The following is an 18,415-nucleotide window of genomic DNA, read 5'->3' as shown; positions in this document are numbered from 1 at the left end:
TAAGGAGGCTGGGGGGACCTCGGGAGACAGAGGTGCTGCCCCATGCGGATGGAGCACAAGCCAGGCACACACCCCAGGGCTAGGAACCGGTCAAAGCAGGTCGCTTAAGTTCTGTTCTCCACATCTGCACGAGACTGGGGCTTTTTGAGAGGGGACAGGCTGGTTTTGCATGAGCACTTCCAGCATCTCTGAAGCCATGTGCTGTTTGTCCTGATATCACAGCAGCTTCTGCCCTGCCCTGGCCAGGCACCCAGCCCACCCTGTCTGTCCCCTTGCAGGGCTCCCTGGGCGGCCAGGCACTCCAGAGATCCCCCAGAAGTACAAGAACACGGTGCTGGTGCTGTGGAAGCCCGCGGAGAGCAAAGCCCCCTGCACCTACACACTGGAGCGCAGGCTGGATGGTACGTGGCACTCACTGCCTCTCATCTCCTAGGAGCCACAGCCAGGAAGATGGGCTCACAGGGGGACATCCAGACAGGACAAAAGTGCCCAATGTCTTGGCTGTCCCCTGTGGCTTGATGGCATCAAGAATGGGGGACTGTGGGCTGCCTCTGTCCCTGGTCTGTTCTGGCCTCATCTTATTCCTGCTCTGGCAGGGGAGCATGCGTGGAAGATTGTCAGCACCAGCATTGTGGACTGCTACTTCAATGTGACAGACCTGCCCCCTGGGAGCACTGCCAGGTTTCGGGTGGCTTGTGTCAACAAGGCCGGGCAGGGACCCTACAGCACCCCCTCAGCAAAGGTGCATCTCGAGGTGACAGGTGAGTGAACCCTGTCTCATGGGGCACAGGGCAGCTGTGGGGCCTCTGGGATGCTTTGGGGGTCCTCGACTCCCAGGGCATCTTCCCCCTCAGTGCTTTGGAAAATTAGGCGCCTCTTACACCCCACTCCTGGCTTACCTCCACCTGGCTCATACCTTCCTTTGCTCCCTCAGATGCCCAAGTTGCCCCAGCCGAGGATGTTGCTGTCCCTGTCCCTGTTCCGGAGAAGGTGGCTTCTAGCCGGTCAATTCAGACACCTGTGGAGCAGCTGGAGCCACTGACAGCAGGGCCCCCCCCCCAGCACACCACCACGCAAGCACAAGGGAGTGGTACAGAAGGCAGCTGGGGCTGCACAGGCGGGTGTCCCCCCAGGGGTCCCCCCATCCCCTGCCCCCCACGAGGAGGGTCATCTGCCAGACCCTGAGCTTCCACCTAACATCACTGTCTGTGTTCCCCCCGAGCTGATGTTCACCCCTCCTCAGACTGTTGCCTCTCCCCACACAGACATCCCCATCCAGAGGTCCCCTGAACCCCCCACGGACACTTCCCCCCTGTCCCAGGCTCTATCATCTTCCAAGTCCCCCCCCACTTCCCCAGTGTCAACCACCCCCAGTCCAGCCCCTACACCGTCTCCCACCCCCAACACTGCACCTGCACGGAAGATGCCTCCCTACATGGTCACCTCCTTTGTCTCCATGCCCCCCACATCACCCCCTATGCCAGAGCCCACCATCACCACCACCCCAACCTCCAAGGAGCCCCCAGCTGAGAGTGGGGTCCCAGGGGCAAAAGATAGCATGGCATTGCGGCAGGGTGTCCCCCAGAAGCCATACACCTTCTTGGATGAGAAGGCAAGGTGAGTAGCCATGGAATGGGATGCTCTGCCAGGGGTGTTCTACCCCCAGCACTCCACGCCAGAGATGCTGAGTGCTACCTTATGCCGCAGGGGCCGTTTTGGGGTGATTCGGCTGTGCAAGGAGAATGCCACAGGGAAGCACTTCATGGCCAAGATCGTGCCCTATGAGGCAGAGAGGAAGCAGAGTGTGCTGCAGGAGTACGAAGTCCTCAAGGCACTGCACCACGAGCGCATCATGGCCCTGCACGAGGCGTACATCACCCCTCGCTACCTGGTGCTCATCTGTGAGAACTGTGCCGGCAAGGAGATCCTCTACAGCATTGTGGACAGGTACGGGTGGGCGTGGGCCTGCCGGGGACAGTTGCTGGTACAGGACTGCCCACTGATGCCACGTGCCCCCAGGTTTCGCTACTCGGAGGATGACGTGGTGAGCTACATACTTCAGCTCCTGCAGGGCCTCGAGTACCTGCACAGCCGCCGCATCGTGCACCTCGACATCAAGCCAGACAACATCATCGTCTCGGGCACGAATGCCCTCAAGATCATTGATTTCGGCAGTGCCCAGACCTACAATCCCCTTGTGCTGCGGCAGCTGGGGCGACGTGCGGGCACCCTGGAGTACATGTGTGAGTGGGGCACCAGGGGTGTGGTGGCAGGGGGATGGGGATGAGGAGAGGGAAGCAACTGGAGCATGCTTGTTCCCAAAGGTGTGCATGTATGCCCATGCACTGGAGAGCTTGGGAATTGGGAGGAACTGTGTTCTTGGGGGAGCTGGGGGGTCTGTGAGAGCCGCTGGGGTCAGTGGAAGAGTTTGGGAGCTGTGGGGCATTTGGGGTCCCTTTGGAGGTGCTGGGCTCTGTTAGGGTATTGGGATGTCAGAGTAGGGTGAGTGTCAGGGAGGGGTGCTGGAGGGTGCAGTAGTGGGGTGCTGTGGCTGGTGTGGATGCTTGGCTGCTGTGGGTGTTGGGCATACTGTGTGTGGGTGCTGTGGATGCTGGGGGTATGGCAACTTCTGTAGGTGCTGAGGATACTGGGGATGCTGTGGGTGCTGGGGCTACTGCAGGTTCTGGAGGTGCTGGGAGTGGTGCGGATGCTGGTGCTGGTGTCTCAGTGTGTATGACAGACCTGCTTCCCTGCCCACAGCGCCAGAGGTGGTGAAGGGGGACCCAGTGGGCTCCGCAGCAGACGTCTGGGGTGTTGGAGTCCTCACTTACATCATGTAAGAGAAGGGGCTGGGGGATGAGCACCTTGAAATATGTCAGCCCCATTCAGGGCTTGGTGTCATGGGGGACACCAAGTTGATTGTGGGTTGAGGGATGCTGTAGCCCAGCAGACCCTTCCCAGCTAGACATGGGGATGAGACACCCTGGGCAGCTGTGGCTGTCCCAGACCAGGGAAGAGGGAGGGAGGGTTATGTGCAAGGGGACCTCCCACCACTGTCCCTCAGCCCATACCACCCCCTCCACCATCACAGGCTCAGCGGGCGGTCACCATTCTTCGAACTGGACCCCATCGAGACGGAGAACCGCATACTGGCAGGGCGCTTTGATGCCTTCAGGCTGTACCCAAATGTCTCACAGACTGCTGCCCTCTTTATCCGCAAGGTCCTCACTGTCCACCCCTGGTGAGTGCCTGGCCCAGCTGGGGAGGATACGTGGCCCCACGCTGTGCCTCTGACCAAGCCAGCTCCCTGCCACATGGGACCCCTCTAGACATCATCAGTGGGACCCTGGGGTCCAGCCCTGCTTCTGGAGAGGTCTGGGATCTCCTGAGTCCAGGGCCCTGGAGTCCATTCCTGCTCTTGGCAGTGGATGTCCGTCCCTGCTGGGATCCCTGAGCCTTGCAGGGCAGGGGCGGTGGCTGGGTTTGGGGGTGGAGCATCAGTGGGCACCCCGCAGTTCCTGACACAGAGCTGGCTCTGCACCAGGAGCCGCCCTACGGTGAAGGACTGCTTTGCCAATGCCTGGCTTCAGGATGCCTACCTGATGAAGCTGCGCCGCCAGACCCTGACCTTCACCACCAACCGCCTCAAGGAATTTCTGGTGGATCACCAGCGGCGCCGTGGTGAGGCTGTCACCAAGCACAAGGTCTTACTCCGCTCCTACCAGGGCGGACAGCCACCAGGGCCACAGTAGCTGGTGCCTCGGCCACGGCCATGAGGGGCCGAGGAGCCAGAGGAACATTCCATGGGCCGCAGTACGGGGCGGCTGAGGAGGAGCCAGGACGCACTGGGATGAGTCCATGGACCTCATGTGCTGCTGCCAGGGACAATGGTGACCAGCATCATTTTGGCAGTGCCGATGGAGAGGAGGTGCTGCCCCAGCCAGACCAGCAGTGGGGTCCGGCAGTGGGCGGGTGGTGGGAAGCCTTGCTGCAAGGAACAGAGAATGTGGCAGAGGGTTGGGAGAAGAATGGGATGCAGACAGTGGGGCAAGAGAAGCCCCAGCTGGGAGGGAGAGAGCTGCCAGCATGTCAGCCAGCCCTGGCCATGCGGGTCCCATCAGCCGTGTGCCTTACACCGCAGCCTGCAGCTGCCCCCGGCCACGGTGTGCAGGTCCCTGTGCTCCCCCTGGTTTGCACACCAGCACCCAAGGACTGAAGTTGCTCCTGTGGTTCCTGCAGAGAGGGGTCTGCTCATGCCTCCCTGCCAGCCAGCACAGCTCCAGTCCTTACAGCTGGGAGTGGGGGCTGCCAGGCCCCCACCTTCTACTTTTCCCAGCCCTGGTCCTGGCAAGTGGGTTTGTGGCCTCAGGACCGACGCCGGTGCCTTCCCTGGGGCTGTCAGCTGTGCCCCATGCCAGGGCGGGGGACTGGCAGACACCCCCTCTTTGCAGGGGGGCACCCAGGTGCCACGCACACCTCCTGCGTCTGCTCAGGCCCATGCTGCTCGTGCTCTGCCCACCCAGCTCCAGACCTTGCCCTGTGCCCCACTGCCAGCCTGCCCACCTATCCCCAGACTCTTCACCCCTCCCATCTGATCCTGAGGTGCCTTGCCGAGCCTGTGTCCCCTCCCCACCCCTCCCCAGCTGGTGGCACGAGGCTCCAGCATGGCCTGGGTGCTCTGAGCAGGTGGACGGGGGCAGTGGTTGGGCACTCCCCTTCCAGATGCTGCTGTAGTGATAGGGCTTTATTTATTGACTTTGGGGAGAAGATGTCTGCCCGTTCCCATCCCCCATCCCTGTCCCCTCCTCTCTGCCGGGCTCTGGAGTTGCCAATGTCCCCGTGGTTTGGAGCAAGCAATGTGCCAGAGCAGCAATAAAGACCCTGAGCAGCTCCTCCAGTCTCAGTGCCTTTCTGGGGGGGACTGTGGGAGTGGGAAGTGCAGACTCTGGTATCTCGGGAGGTTAGGGTTCCGAGGCCGGGAAGGGTTCCAGGTGGGGCTGGGCTAGGAATGGTATTGGAAACCTGGTGAAGAAGGTAGAGAAGCTGCAGGGGAACTGATTCACATAGCCCTCACGTCATGGAGCGAAAATATGGGGTGTCAGAGGGCCCGACATGGCTGGGACAGTGAGACAGCAGGGACGGGCTCCTGCTGGGGACACATCGGGTGCTCGCGAGGGATCTCATGCCCGGCTATAAATACCCACTGCCCATATGAGGCCGGGCCGTGCCAGCAGGGGCTGCTCTGGTTACAGCCCGCCGGCCCCCCCGGCTGCCCCTCGCTGCACACACCGGCCCCTCGGTGCTGTGTCTGCCGCTGTGGGCACGGGCACACGGTACAGCCTGGTGCCTGTGGGCTGTCACACGCTCCCCCGACACGCACACGAGCTCACACTCGTGTGTCCAAGGGCGTGTCAGAGCCCACGGTGTCCCCCCATTGCACACCGACGCTTTGGGGCACACGCACGGCCACAGCAGCTCCCTTGCACCCTCATGATGCCCTGCGCAGACCCACACACGGAGCTGCTCTCCGCACGCACACACAGATACAGACACACACACAGACACAGACACACACACACACACATACAAAAACACACACACGGCCCCGCACGCACATACACACAAGGCCCCGCACACACCCGCACGGCCCCGCACACAGACACACACACACAAGGCCCCACCGCCCCGCACGGCGGCCGCGGGCGCCCCCTGGCGGTCGCAGGCGGCCCCGGCAGCCCCGCCCGGCGCTGACGTGTCGCAGCCACGTGCGCGGAAGCGGCGGCGGGGCCGGGCTGGGGGCGCGGCGGGAGCTGCGGGGCCGGAGGTCGGTGCGGGGCCGCCGGAGCGGAGCGGAGTCGCGATGCCGCTCAAGGCCGTCATCCTTATCGGGGGCCCGCAAAAGGGTAAGTGCGCGGGCCCCGCGGGGCGCCCCCCCGGCTCAGCGCCCCGCCGACCCCGCTCTGCTCCGCAGGGACTCGGTTCCGGCCGCTGTCCTTCGAGGTGCCCAAGCCGCTCTTCCCCGTGGCCGGTGTGCCCATGGTGCAGCACCACATCGAGGCCTGCGCCAAGGTACGGGAGGCCGGGGGGCGGAGGTTGGGGCCTCCAAGGGGGCTGAGGGCCACCCTTTCCACTCTGCTCACTCCCTTCGTCCCTCTCCAGGTGCCCGGCATGAAGGAGATTCTGCTGATGGGCTTCTACCAGCCCCACGAGGCCCTCAGCCGCTTTCTGGTGTCGGCACAGCAAGAGTTCAAGATCCCCATCAGGTGGGCAGCAGCTCTCGCACCCCTGGCGCACACACAGTGGCACAGCCTGGCTCGGCCCCTCACCTGCCTTCCCCATATTGGCAGCCCCCAGCCAGCATTCAGGCATTAGGCAGGTGGGCTCTGTCCCACCGTGGATAGGCACAGCTGGCCTCCTGTGTTAGTTCTATCATCTTTCCTTTGCCTTGGGCCCTGCCCTGGCTGGTTTGTGCTCCAGAGATGCCTCTCTAGCCCAGCTCTAAGCTGCCACGGCCTCCTGCTGTGCAATGTCCATGTGAGCCCCATTGCTGCATGGCAGGATTATGTCTCTCCAGACCCTCCCAACCCTTCCCAGCCTTGGTGCCAGTTGATACCACCAAGCATCTGTTTCCCTAAGCCCTTGCTTTTCCCTACTTGGCTCACAGGTATCTCCAGGAGTATGCAGCACTGGGCACGGGTGGTGGCATCTATCACTTCCGAGACCAGATCCTGTCAGGTGGTGCTGAGGCCTTCTTTGTCCTCAATGCAGACGTGTGCTCAGAGTTCCCGTTACAGGAGATGCTGGAGTTCTGGCAGCAGCACGGGAACGTGCACAGCTTTGTCATTCTGGGTACCACAGTGAGTGGCAGTGTTGGGGAGCAGAAGAGCTGCAGTGCTCTGCCATGGGTTTAGAAGCCAGTGGCTCTGGTGGTGGGTGGGTCCTGGGCTGTGACTCTGGGTTTCATCTGCTCTGCATCCGCTTGCCCACTGCTCTACCATTGCTTACGTGTCCTTGCTCCACAGGCCAACAGGACACAGGCACTGAATTACGGCTGTATCGTGGCGAACGCGGACACACAGGAGGTACTGGAGGGCCTTAGGGAGCTGAGCACAGCGTGGGCTGCGGGTGCTGCGCTGCCTGTGTGGGCGCGCGTTCCCAGTGCGACACAGAGGGTGTGACGCTGGGCGTGGGGGCTGTGCCCCAGGATTCACAACTCTTCTCTCGCCTCCAGGTCCAACACTACGTGGAGAAGCCCAGCACGTTTGTCAGTGAGATCATCAACTGCGGCATCTACCTCTTCACACCTGCCATCTTCCAGCATATTGGCGAGGTCTTCCAGAGGAACCAGCAGGAGCTAGCACTGTGAGTGCCTCACTCTGCTCTGCGTCCCTCCCACCCCACTGCTTCCTGGGGCTGCAGCGGCACACTCATCCTCCATTCTTTCTCTATCTTTTCTCCTCTGCCATCACTCACTTGTTTCCTGGTCCTGCACCAGCTGTCCTTACCTTGGGTAAGTCTCCCTCCCTCTGTGTCTGCACTGGCTGCTCTCTGGGCTGGATCATTCCTAGTGATAATGCATGCTTCCCTCCTTCCTCCAGGCTGCTCTTTCCTCCGCTCCCCTCCTGGCCAGCTTGAGACTCCCCCTCTCCCTTCCTCTCTTCCCACCCCATTTTCATTCAGCTCTGGACAAGGGACTGAGCAAGCCTTTCACCTGGGAAATTCTCTGCTCCCCTCTCCAGCTTTTTGCACCAGCCAGCCTGTCACCTATCATCTCTGCCACCACCAAAGCTAAACTCCAGCTGTGCCAGGCTCTGGATTGGGGACAGGATCATTCACCCACATGGACTGGGTGGGGCTCTTGCACCATCAGCTTCTGGCTCAGAGCTTATTTTGGCTGGCAGAGCCCCATCCCTCTGCTGCTCTGGTGCTCAGTGGAACTGTCCTGGCCTAGCCCCATGGCTGGCGCTGTCCCCAGCTTTGGGGAGAAGTGCATGGCTAGGTAGGAGTCTGGGTTTGTCAGAGCCCCTGGATTTGGGGAGGGTAGCTCTGCCAGGGTCCTTGGCCGAGGCCTTGACTGGGGTAGGTGTCTAACAGGACTCTTTCTTGCAGAGAGGAAAGCTCCAATGGCTGGCAGCGTGCAGAAGTGATCCGGCTGGAGCAAGACGTTTTTACAGCACTGGCTGGGAGTGGCAAACTCTATGTCTACAAAACTGATGGCTTCTGGAGCCAGATCAAATCAGCTGGGTAAGGGCTGAAGGTGGAGTTGGTGCAGCAGGAGCATCAAGTGATCCATATGAGGGATGGGAGAGGAGGGTGCTCAGGCAGGGCCCTGACCGTAGGTGGGTGGTGCTGATTTTGGATCTTCCTCCTCTGCCCTGGTAGTGCCAGAGTGACAATAACAATATTTTGCTTTTCCTTCTCCAGCTCTGCTATCTATGCCAGCCGCCTTTACCTGAACCAGTACAGCAAAAGCCACCCAGAGAGACTGGCCCAGAACAAACCTGGAGGCCCTGTCATCCGAGGTACCTTTCTGACTTGCTAATGCCTTTGGGCTGCCTTGGGAGGCAGCGGGAGCCATGAGCAGGATCTCCCTTGATCCAAGAGACACGTGCTCCTGTGAGCTGCCTTCCCTGACACCACCGCCTTGTGTTGCAGGGAATGTGTACATCCACCCGACAGCTTCCATTGACAACACTGCAGTGGTGAGTGCAGGCTGGGGGAGCCCTGGAGCAGGGAGACACTCAGGGGTGCCAAGGGCATCATTGTCCTCCTTGCCCTCATCACCTCCCTCTATCCTCACAGTTGGGCCCCAATGTCTCCATTGGAGAGGGGGTGACAGTGGGAGCTGGTGTGCGTGTGCGAGAGTCCATTGTCCTGCACGGCGCCTCACTCCACGTAAGTAGGATTTGCCTGAGGGAGTGGGTATCCACCCCCACTCCTTGCAGGGAGGCAGCAGCACCCTGCATCCCCCTTTCCTTCACCCCAGGACCACACCTGTGTCCTCAATACCATTGTGGGCTGGGACAGCACCATTGGGCGCTGGGCCCGGGTTGAAGGAACGCCCAGTGACCCCAACCCCAATGATCCCTATGCCAAGATTGACAGCGAGACCCTTTTCCGGGATGGACGCCTCACGCCATCCATCACGATCCTAGGTACGTCCCTGCTGCACCAAATGGCCCTGGCCCTGCTCAGCGAGGCAGTCTCTCCCCGCCTGCTAACCCCCTTGCATTCTCCCTGCAGGGTGCAGTGTCACCATCCCTGCTGAGGTCGTTATTCTCAACTCCATTGTCCTTCCTCACAAGGAGCTGAGCCGCAGCTACAAAAACCAGATTATCCTGTGAGTCAGGGGCCAGCACCAGCCACCCACTCCCTGCTGTGCCCCACAACAAGAGCCTGTGCCCTCTGGGGAGGTTCCCAGTACCCCCAAAGGAGGAGGTACAGGCCAGGAGCCCTGCAAGTGCCTGACTACTGCTCCAGACAGACATTAAAGCTGGTGAGCATCGGCCTTGCGTGCTGCTTCTCTTGCAGCCCTGGGTCCAGCCCTGGGCCAGGGTGAAGGCTTCAGGGACAGCATGTGACCCTGGCACCAGCCTGCCTACCTGTGCAGGAAGCATTTGCTGCCTGCAGTGTTGTGGATCCAATTTTGGGTGTTTCTCCACCAAAGGGCACTAACAGCACCACATTGCCACTCCTCACCAGGCTCTTCCTGCATCATTTGCTGTCTGCATCTCCCTGGAAGGTCTTGGCCCATCTTAGAGACCAGGGAGCTTTGAATGGGCCTGTCCTGTGTAGGCAGCTCACTCCATAGGAGCCACCTGGGAGCCTCCCGATTTCATCAGTGTGATTGCAACTGCCTGAGCTGGGCTCCTGCCTACTACTGGGAAAACAGTGCCAAGCTGTCCTAAGGGTACTGGCAAACAAGGGCTGGGTTGGACTGGCAGGCTGCTGGCCCTGGAGGGAACTGCAGGAGCACCCCTTCCCCTAGCACAACCTCCACCCCCATGGGCTCAGTGCAAGTCAGAAGAGCTGCCAGCCTTGCCAGGCCTGCTTCTGTCAGGCTGAGACCTGTGCCTGCTGCCTAGGCAGGGCTCAGAGTGATGGCAGCAAGCCTCTGCCACCCTGGTGGGCCAAGAGCCTCCTTCACACCAGCATGGCTGTAGGTTGGGGGGCTCACTGCATGTCTCCCTCTTGCACTAGCCACATTCACAGGGCACCAGAGCAATCAACTTACATGTGTGCAGGTGGCAGAGATGTAGAACCTTGCTTTGTCTCAAAAACTTGATTTTATTGAAGCACAGGCTCTCTACTGTAACCAACACTGCCCTTTATCCATTTACCCCCATTTTTGAGCTCTGTGCTAAAGCCCTGCACTCCACCAAAGGCCCCATCATGCCTCTCACCTTCAGTGAGACGCCACATTAGAAATTCTCCGTTCATCCAGTACCACCCCAGCTCAATGGATTTGCAGTAAATCCTTGCTCCCAGCCCTGTGCCTTCCTGTGCCAGTTCTCCTGTGGTCCTGGGCGGGGATTAGCTGTTCCCTGGCTTTAAGCACATTAAACTCCTTCAGTTTTGCCTCTGCCTTGGATGTGTTAATTTCCTTGCCCTCTGGTGTACACTCCTGCGCTGGGGAAAACTGAGCCAAAGTACTTGCTTTCAGGATTGTAGATGAATTTTCTCCCATGTGCCACATCTGGTCCAGCTTTTAGTAGGGACAAAGGTTTATCAGCTGCTGGATGTGACCCTGGGGCAGTTCTCAGCCCTGTTGTGTAATGAACCTTTTCTCTAAGTTCCCCCTTGCACAGAGCTGTCTGGGAGATGAGCCCTTCCTAGGATCTTGCTCCATTACAGCATCATTCTGCTTTCCTGTCTTGGAGGAAAAGAGCTGTACATTCCAGTGCTGCTTGGGCTTTGCAGCTCTAGTGCCAGGGCTGGAGGAGAGGAAGGGGTTAAAGGGGCCTCCACTGAGGCGCTAGGAAGTCTGGAAACACTTTAAGGTTGTCCTGCCCTGAGCAGCAGCAGCTCCAATTACTTGAGGCCAGCATCTGAGCTCAAAGAGGGGCCTCCCACATCCTGAGCTCCAGGGCAGGAGAGGAGGGATTCAGCTCAGGTGGAAGGGGGCCTTGTCTGCCCTCCCAGAATAGGCATTGCTTACACCTGTGCTGACTGTACAGCTCTTGTCCACTGCCCAGCCAGGCTCCATCATGCCTGTGATCCCTGGCACTTGGCAGCAGCAGGGAGGGACAGACAGCAGCCACAGCCAGGCGTGTTTTGCTGCAAACATTTAATAGAAACTTGACAAAGTACAGCACTGGGGTAGCATCCCTGCCACCATGGCTGGGCAGAGCCAGCTCTGCTCCCCAGTCCCGAGGAAGCACCCCAGGGAAGCAGAGCAGAGCTTCGAGCTCAGCACTGCCACCCCACAGGCAGCCTGGTGCTGCAGGCTTTGCTCCTCCTCCAGTGCCAGCTCCTTGTCCCCAGGGAGCCACTGGTGCAGGCTACACCGGAGAAGGGAAGAACCGGCCCACCTTCCTCGGGGCCGGCCCCTGCCTGCGTGGGGAGAGATGAGTCAGGGGTGCAAAGCGAGCTCCCCTGGGCTCCCACCCACCCCCGGCAGCACTCACGGGGGCCGGGTGGCCGTGCCCACGCAGCTCCGCAGGGTGCTGGGGAGGCAGCAGGTACCGGCTGGGCTCAGCTGGCCTGCCTTGGGTTCCGGAGAGACAATGGGGTGGAAGAACAACTCTGCAGGACAGAGTGAGAACAGCTATCAAACCCCAGCCATGGACAACCAGGACCCTTCAAAGAAGCCACAAGGCCAGGGCAGGAGGGTCTGGGGCTCTTGTGCCTCACCACGTTCACCCACTGGGGCTGGCGTCGGCACCAGGTTCTCCTGCTCTGTCCCCACAAAGCCTCTCCAGAAGTCAGGTGGCAGCGAGAGGAGACGAGCCACCACCTGGGCAGAGAGGGATGTAGGACAGAGATGCTGGCAGTGCCCAGGGTACACCCCACGCCTCAAGGACCCCTCACCTTGCACTGCCGCGGTGTGTCCTCCATGATGGCGAGTGGTGTGGGGTTGGCTGAGCTGTGTCCTACCAGTGTAGGGCCAAACACACGGGACAGGTTGAGCACGTCCATCTTGCAGTTGGGGCTGCGTGACACCCTGCAAGTGGGGACAGAGGGTGTGAGCATGCTGTCCAGCCAATGGGCCCCTCATCTGCAGCTTCCCTGCTCTAGGGCACAAAGCTTGGGTGAGGGGCAGAGAGCCAGAAGATGGGGACAGAACCCACACCAGGATGATCCACTCACTTGAGCAGGTGCAGCATAAGGAAGGCCAGGGTGTCCCTGTTGGCTGGGGGCAGCTTGCTCACCACGTGCCGCAGGGCTGTGTCACAGGCAGCATCATCCAGGATGTCTGTGTTGGCACCAGGGATCACTGTTAGAAGCAGCCTCTTTTTCCCTCGTGTCCCACCTTGGGACCCCTGCTCACCAGCAGCACTCAGGAAGGCAGGGTGGAGGCTGAAGGTAACCAGTGGTTCCTTGAGGCCCCGCAGAAAGTCCTTGAGCACGCCGCACACCACGTGGATGTCAGTCACACTGCTGAGGGCAGGCAGCGCACCCCCAGCCCGCAGCAGCCTCCTCTTCCACTCCCGCACCAGCTGCTCCGTACCCGGCACCCGGTACAGCCCTGTCTGGGGCACAGGGAGAGAGGCTCAGCCCCATAGGAACCACAGCATCACCACCTCCACCATCCTAGCCCCTACCTCTGTCAAGCCTCGTGTCTCCACCTCGGTCACACACTGAACCACCAGCAGGGGCACCAGGGGCCTTGTGGAGGGGGCGAAGTCAGCCAGCACACCCTGGGGAGGACAACATTGACCCACTCTGTGCCCACCACCCAGCCCTGCAGTCAGGGTGGGCAGAGGCCCAGCATCCTGGGGCTGATAGCCCCAAAGCCCCACAGGGACATGGAGCAGCCCCCACGCACTGCTGTGCCCCCTCACCTCACAGGGCCAGGTATGGTGGCGAGGCCGGGGTGCACAAGGGTTGGGGCACTGCTCCCGACACTTGGTGTGCAGCAGCAGCTGGCACTGACAGCACTTGATGGCAGTCTTCCCAAAGCGGATGCGGGAGCCACAGACACCACATGGCTCAGGGCGGATCACCTGGAGAGGACAGCAGGGTAAGGGGCCCCCCCTTCTTGCAGATACCCAGTACCACTCCTTTATCTTCTCTCAGCCAGCCCCCACTGCCTCCATCCATTCCCCCTCGCAGGCAGAGCTAATGGGGTGGGGGATAGAGGAGAGCCTTGCCCCCCCCACACCACGACCCTCTCCCCTTGCCTGCCACCCAGGATGAGAGAGAGGCTGGGACTCAAACCGTTTTGGATGTGAACTGGTGCTGGACTGGTGGGAGGCTCTGTGGAGGTGAGGGGAAGGGGGCTGGTGCTGGCTGCCCCACTGAGCTACCCTCAGTGTGGCTCTCCTGCCCCAGGGCACGGCAGCCCTGAGCTTCACTGGTGCTGCACGCCGTGGTCAGCTCTTCAGAGGGAGGAGGTAGTGGAGGGAGACCTGAAAGGCAAACCATCCCATCTACCAGCTGGCATGTGAGGAGGCTTTCCAGCTCTCAGGGAACCTCTGCATGGGACAGTGGCATTTGGCATGTCCAGAGGACCCCAGTACCTCCATGGTGGGGATAAGCATCCCCCAGCAAATCCCCTCCCTCCCATGTGACAGCAGCATCCTGAGGCTAGCCCTGCATCACCCACCAACCCTTTCCTCAGCCCTTCCCATGACCTGCACGCATGGAGACACGATGTCCCTGGCAAGACCGGCGGCGTGGGACCAAAGCAGTGGGCAAGAGGTTTCCAGCAGGGCCTGGGACCTCAGCAGGAGGGGGCATAGAGGGGACACTTGCCTGTCAAGATAGGAGGCAATGAGAAGATGCCTGTCTGCAGCCCCACAGTTCTCCAACATCTCCCTCATGATCTCTGCTCCACCCACTCCACATCCCTGTGGTCCTCCAGAGCCAGAGATGCTGTCCCCACTGGGACCAGGGTGATACAGCAGACCCCACAGCACCCACAGGACTGAAGGCTGCAGCATTGCCTTCTGGCACTGGGACAGCCCATGCACCCCATCCCTGCCCAGGGCACGCTGAGGTCCCTACTCACAGCATTATGGGGTACCACAGAAGAACGGTGCCGCTTTGCCATCACAACAGGGCCAATCTGAGGGGCCAGGGACACATGCTATAAACAGAGAAAACAGTGTGAAGAGCAGGCAGAGACCCCTCCCTGACTTTGCCCCCCACACCAGATCACTCAAGTTAAGTGGCCCCAGCCCAACAAAAAGTCCCAGTCTCATGTCACCCTCCCAGCATTGCCTGCCCCACACCAGGCACCTTGGGGACTCAGGCCCCCCTCTGGGTTGGAGCCATCCCTGGGGCTGGGGGAGGCCAGGCCAGGCCTGCAATGCAGAGGTGCAAGCAGAGCAGGGTGGGGGATGCCTACATATGGGGATGAATTATTGAGGAGCCCAGCTGGGCCACAGTGGAGCATAATGGAGTTTCTATTGATCGCGGGAGGTTTGCCGAGAGACGATGCTCCCAGCCCAGCATCAATAAATTAAACCCCCTGCCAGGCTCCTTGCAGCCTCTTGTGCTGGGATGGATAAGTACCTGGGTGCCCTCACCTCTCATGGCCCAGGGCCAGCACCCCAACCTGGGCTGCACACGAGGATCTGAGTGGGCAGAGGGACCCAAGGGCAAATTACCGGATAGTGGATCAGAGTTGGGAGATCCTTACCCATAGAGGGGCATAGACCCCACCTCAACACCAGCCCCCGGGGGGGGGGGTTTCCCCCAGAATTTCCCTCATACCTGCCTCTCCGGGGCTTTCCGCTTCAGGGTCCGCACCACCGTCATATCAACGTCCTGAAAGGCAGCAGGGAGTCTAGGGGCTGGCAGGGCCAGGGACAACCCCAGCATTCATCTCTGGCTCTGACAGCAGCCCACCCCTAACCACAGACATGCAAAGGGGCTGCTCCACTGCAGAAGTGGGGCAAAAACACCCCCTCACTGCTGGGGTGAACCCTGAGAGTCACAACAGGACACTCCTTACCACATCGTCCTCGGTGCGGTCATAGCTGATATCTGAGTGGGACAAGAGGGACTGGCACGACTCGTCCACTGCAGATGACCTGCAGAGTGAGCTCAGCTGGAGCAATTCCCCCCTCAGCCAGCACCTACTCGTATAGATGCTCCTGGGAGCTCATGACTGATGCCTTTGCAGAGCCCAAGCATCCCCATGCCCAACCAGCCCCTCAGGGCAAGCAGCAGTGAGGGGGAGAGGGGCACAGCCAAGCTCCGGGCTGCCCGAGGGGCTGAGGTCTGCCAGCCCTGCTCACCTCCTGCCCGGTGCCAGGGTCGCCCCGAGGCGCCGGCCGGCCAGGGCGCTGAGAACAGAGCACTGGTTCCTGCTCAGCATTTCATTGCCCCATGGCTCCCGCATCAGAGACTCAAAGACCAGCTGAAGTTTGCGCTCCTGTAAGTGAAGCAGGGTGGTGGTGAGAGGGCTGGGGTCCCCGCAGCCAGCCCTGCGGGGTACCCCTGTGGCCAGCCCTCTGACCTGCTTCTCCAGCTCAGCCTCCGCCCGGTGCCGCTTCTTCATCTCCACCTCCACCTGGTTTCGGGCGTGCTTGAGCTTCACCTCCAGCGCTGCCCGCTCGGCCTCCACACGGGCCAGCTTCTCGCGGGCACGACGCCCGTCCTGCTCCAGCCGGCAGCATCTCTGGCGTGTCGCCTCGAAGCACCGAGCGATCCGGATGTAGTCTGGGGGCAAAAGCAGCGGGTGGCCAGCCGGGAGCGGGGCAAGCTTCCCCAAACCCCGACGGAGACAGGGGTTCCGGGGTGCCCCGGGCCGAGGGGCTGCACACACTCACCTTCCTCGACGCTGCCGCCGAGCTCCAGAAGCTGCAGCCCCTGCTCCAGCCGGGCCAGGAGCCGCCCGCAGCGCTGCCGCAGCATCCCGCCGCCCGGGACAGGAACCCCGCAGTCAGGCAGCACAGCACCCCTTGCCCCGGATCCACCCGCAGCTTCTGCACCACGCTCTCCTCCGACCACCGTGATGGGCCGTGCGCCCCCGGGACGGCGCAGGCTCAGGGGGCGAGGGGCCCTCTCGGCCGGCCTATGTGGGCCGGGGGCCGGGGTGGAGCCCGGCCCGGCCCCGCCTCCGCCTCCCGCCGCCACCGGGCCCGACCCGCCGTCCCGGCTGCTGCCGGCGAGGGGGAATGTTCCCGGGATCTCTAGGCGTGGAATGCCCCGGGGTGCGGGAGGCAGGACTGGCTGCAGGGGTGCGGAGCAGGGTGAGGGTTGCCTTTGGGGGCGAAGGATGCCCAGGCACTGGATGTACCTAATGAGAGCACTTGAGCAGTGCAGGGGCAGTGGGTGCGGGGTGCTCGGGGGTGCAGGGGCGTCGGCGGGAGCACCGGGCGCGGGAGACATTGGGGGTGTGCAGGGATGCGGGAAGGGACACGGCTTCCCCAGCCCCGCATCCCGGGAGGGGCGCGGATGGGGGCGGAGGAGCCGGAGGAGTCGCTGCCCCTGTCCGCTGTCCCCCAGCACTGTGCCCCGCATGGAAAGCGGCGGGCAGGGGCGGCGAGGATCCTCCGCACCGGGTCTCCCGGCCGGGTCCGTGTCCTGCAGATGGAGCCACCTTCCCGCCGCAAAGCCCCACCGCTGCCCGCGCTGCCCGTGCTGTGCCCCCGGGTCCCCTGCGCGGGGACTCCCCGGGGCAGCCCCCCGCCCCCTCTCTGCCGCAGCCACCGGGTCCTGGCGGCCCTGCGTTCTCGTGGGAGGGTCCAGGCAGGGTGCGGGGGGCGCCGACGAAAGGCAGCTCCCCCTCCCCAGTGCCTGTCCCGACCTGCTGCGAATACCAGGAATAGCAGCGGGGCTGGCGGCAGGGCTGGGCGTGCAAGCCCCTGCACACACATACACACACACACAAACACCTCGCAGGCTCCTCGCCTGCCTTCACACCTCCGCGGCTGCCTCTGAACTGGAGAAGGGGTTTTACATCCTGTGGACATGTGGCAGCAGGTCCACCCCAACACCCAGGTGCCTCTCAGGAGTGGCTGTGGATTCAATAGGCTCCTCTCCCTGTGTCAGTCCCTCATTAGGCCCAGACAATGACAAGGGGCATGGGGGAGCACTACCACATCCCAGGGATGTGTCTCAGGCACATGGGGACAAAACAGCCAGGGTCCAGAGAATAGCTATAGGGTCCAGGCAACATGGACCCCCCCCCTCAAGGGCTGAACCTCATCAGCATTCACAAGCGGGGCTGTGTGATGCCGGGGACCCTGGCAAGAATGCTGCCTGATGGGTGCTGCTGCCTGGGCCCCAGGCAGTCCCAAGGCAGGGTCTCTCTTTGGGACAGAGCCCATCTATCCCAAAGGGATGGGCTGGAAGCACCTTGGCAAGGCTTTGCTACACACCATGCCAGCACACGGGAAGCAGAGGGTGTTTCTCAGAGAAGCTTCTTCCTTCCAAGGTTGAATATGAGTCAGGTTTTGGAGCGACTTTAATTACTGCTGGATCGATAGGCTCAGCATGGCCAAGCAAAATCCAATTGCAGCCCCGGGGGCATTCCTGCTCAGCCCTCCCCTGCCTGCCCAGCCCTCCCTGCCTGCCTCTGGGGAGGCACAGCTCCCTGGCTGTGGATGGCCCCCGACCCCACTGGCCCAGCACCCACCCACGAGGTTAGACCCCATCCTGCACACGGAGCCAGCACCCCACCTGCTCAGGTCTGGTAGGGGACATGCATTTCCAGGTCAGGGCAGCAGACGGAGATGCCCCAGCCCTGCCAGCGCTGCCTGGGGGAACCCACACACCCCTGAGTCCCTTTCCACACCATGCATGGAGCAGGTCTGTGGTCTCCAGACCCACCTTGCACCCTGGGTACAAGCCTGGAAGCCCCCAGAAGGTCAGAGCAGCTTTGGCAGTATGCAGGCAGCCCCTCTTATGCCCAGGGATGGGAGGGGGGCACTCGCCACCCACTCTGTGTCCCCACCACTGCCTGTTCCCCCCTCCCAAGCCACCCTGGCTTGGCCAGGCACTGCATAAATAGCTGTTTGTGTCTCTGCTCGGCCTCTGCGTGGGAAATAATATCGGCTGATGGAACATAATGCCCTGCTTCACATGTTCAATTTTATCATTTTCCGAGGCAGGCAATCTTCGTTTAAAGCTGAATGGGCTGGGGAATGTTAATGAAGCGCCGGCGCTGCTCTGCACCGCGCTTTATCTCTTCGAGAATAATTTGGGTGAGCTCGGAAATAGAGTTCCCAGTCCCAATTCAAGTGGCGGCAGCACCGCATGCCGATAAAAGTGTAATTCCTGGCCAGCGCATGGCCCTGAA

The 18,415-nt window shown here is 61.5% G+C and overlaps 3 protein-coding genes across 4 annotated transcripts in view; 2 read left to right on the top strand and 1 right to left on the bottom strand.

Moving 5' to 3' along the window:
- Nucleotides 1–4,892, top strand: part of SPEG (striated muscle enriched protein kinase) — a 38,754-nt gene extending 33,862 nt beyond the window's left edge. Inside the window, 9 exon segments of the mRNA XM_027678796.1 lie at nt 279–401; nt 597–761; nt 935–1,047; nt 1,049–1,617; nt 1,708–1,947; nt 2,020–2,243; nt 2,761–2,836; nt 3,092–3,241; nt 3,545–4,892. Of these exon segments, the coding sequence (XP_027534597.1) occupies nt 279–401; nt 597–761; nt 935–1,047; nt 1,049–1,617; nt 1,708–1,947; nt 2,020–2,243; nt 2,761–2,836; nt 3,092–3,241; nt 3,545–3,752 (1,868 nt within the window). The 3' untranslated portion in view covers nt 3,753–4,892.
- Nucleotides 4,893–5,715: 823 nt separating this feature from the next.
- On the top strand, nt 5,716–10,585 carry GMPPA (GDP-mannose pyrophosphorylase A). Of its 2 annotated transcripts, XM_027678793.1 has the most exons (13): nt 5,716–5,903; nt 5,972–6,069; nt 6,160–6,263; nt 6,665–6,857; nt 7,023–7,082; nt 7,232–7,362; nt 7,496–7,510; nt 8,110–8,244; nt 8,425–8,522; nt 8,656–8,702; nt 8,803–8,895; nt 8,987–9,155; nt 9,244–10,585. In XM_027678793.1, exons 1-13 carry the CDS (start codon nt 5,861–5,863, stop codon nt 9,342–9,344), a joined length of 1,287 nt encoding a protein of 428 aa, XP_027534594.1. In that variant the 5' UTR covers nt 5,716–5,860; the 3' UTR covers nt 9,345–10,585. The 2 variants fall into 2 exon arrangements, with proteins under 2 accessions (XP_027534594.1, XP_027534596.1); XM_027678795.1 differs by lacking the exon at nt 7,496–7,510 and having other exon boundaries at nt 5,718–5,903.
- Nucleotides 10,586–11,286: 701 nt separating this feature from the next.
- Nucleotides 11,287–16,503, bottom strand: LOC113965061 (rac GTPase-activating protein 1-like). Its single transcript, XM_027677900.1, has 16 exons — nt 15,942–16,503; nt 15,629–15,897; nt 15,408–15,544; nt 15,122–15,200; nt 14,881–14,934; nt 14,174–14,251; nt 13,797–13,917; nt 13,381–13,571; nt 13,005–13,166; nt 12,765–12,860; nt 12,491–12,692; nt 12,310–12,415; nt 12,031–12,163; nt 11,854–11,956; nt 11,628–11,745; nt 11,287–11,553 (listed from the first exon to the last, which is right to left on the bottom strand). The coding sequence occupies exons 1-16, from the start codon at nt 16,501–16,503 to the stop codon at nt 11,502–11,504; spliced, it is 2,463 nt and encodes an 820-aa protein (XP_027533701.1). The 3' UTR covers nt 11,287–11,501.
- Nucleotides 16,504–18,415: the final 1,912 nt, after the last annotated feature.

The sequence above is a fragment of the Neopelma chrysocephalum genome, unplaced genomic scaffold, assembly GCF_003984885.1.
Source record: "Neopelma chrysocephalum unplaced genomic scaffold, ASM398488v2 Primary Assembly neopelma1_44, whole genome shotgun sequence".
Taxonomy (NCBI): domain Eukaryota; kingdom Metazoa; phylum Chordata; class Aves; order Passeriformes; family Pipridae; genus Neopelma; species Neopelma chrysocephalum.
This window is presented reverse-complemented; position numbering and strand designations above follow the sequence as displayed.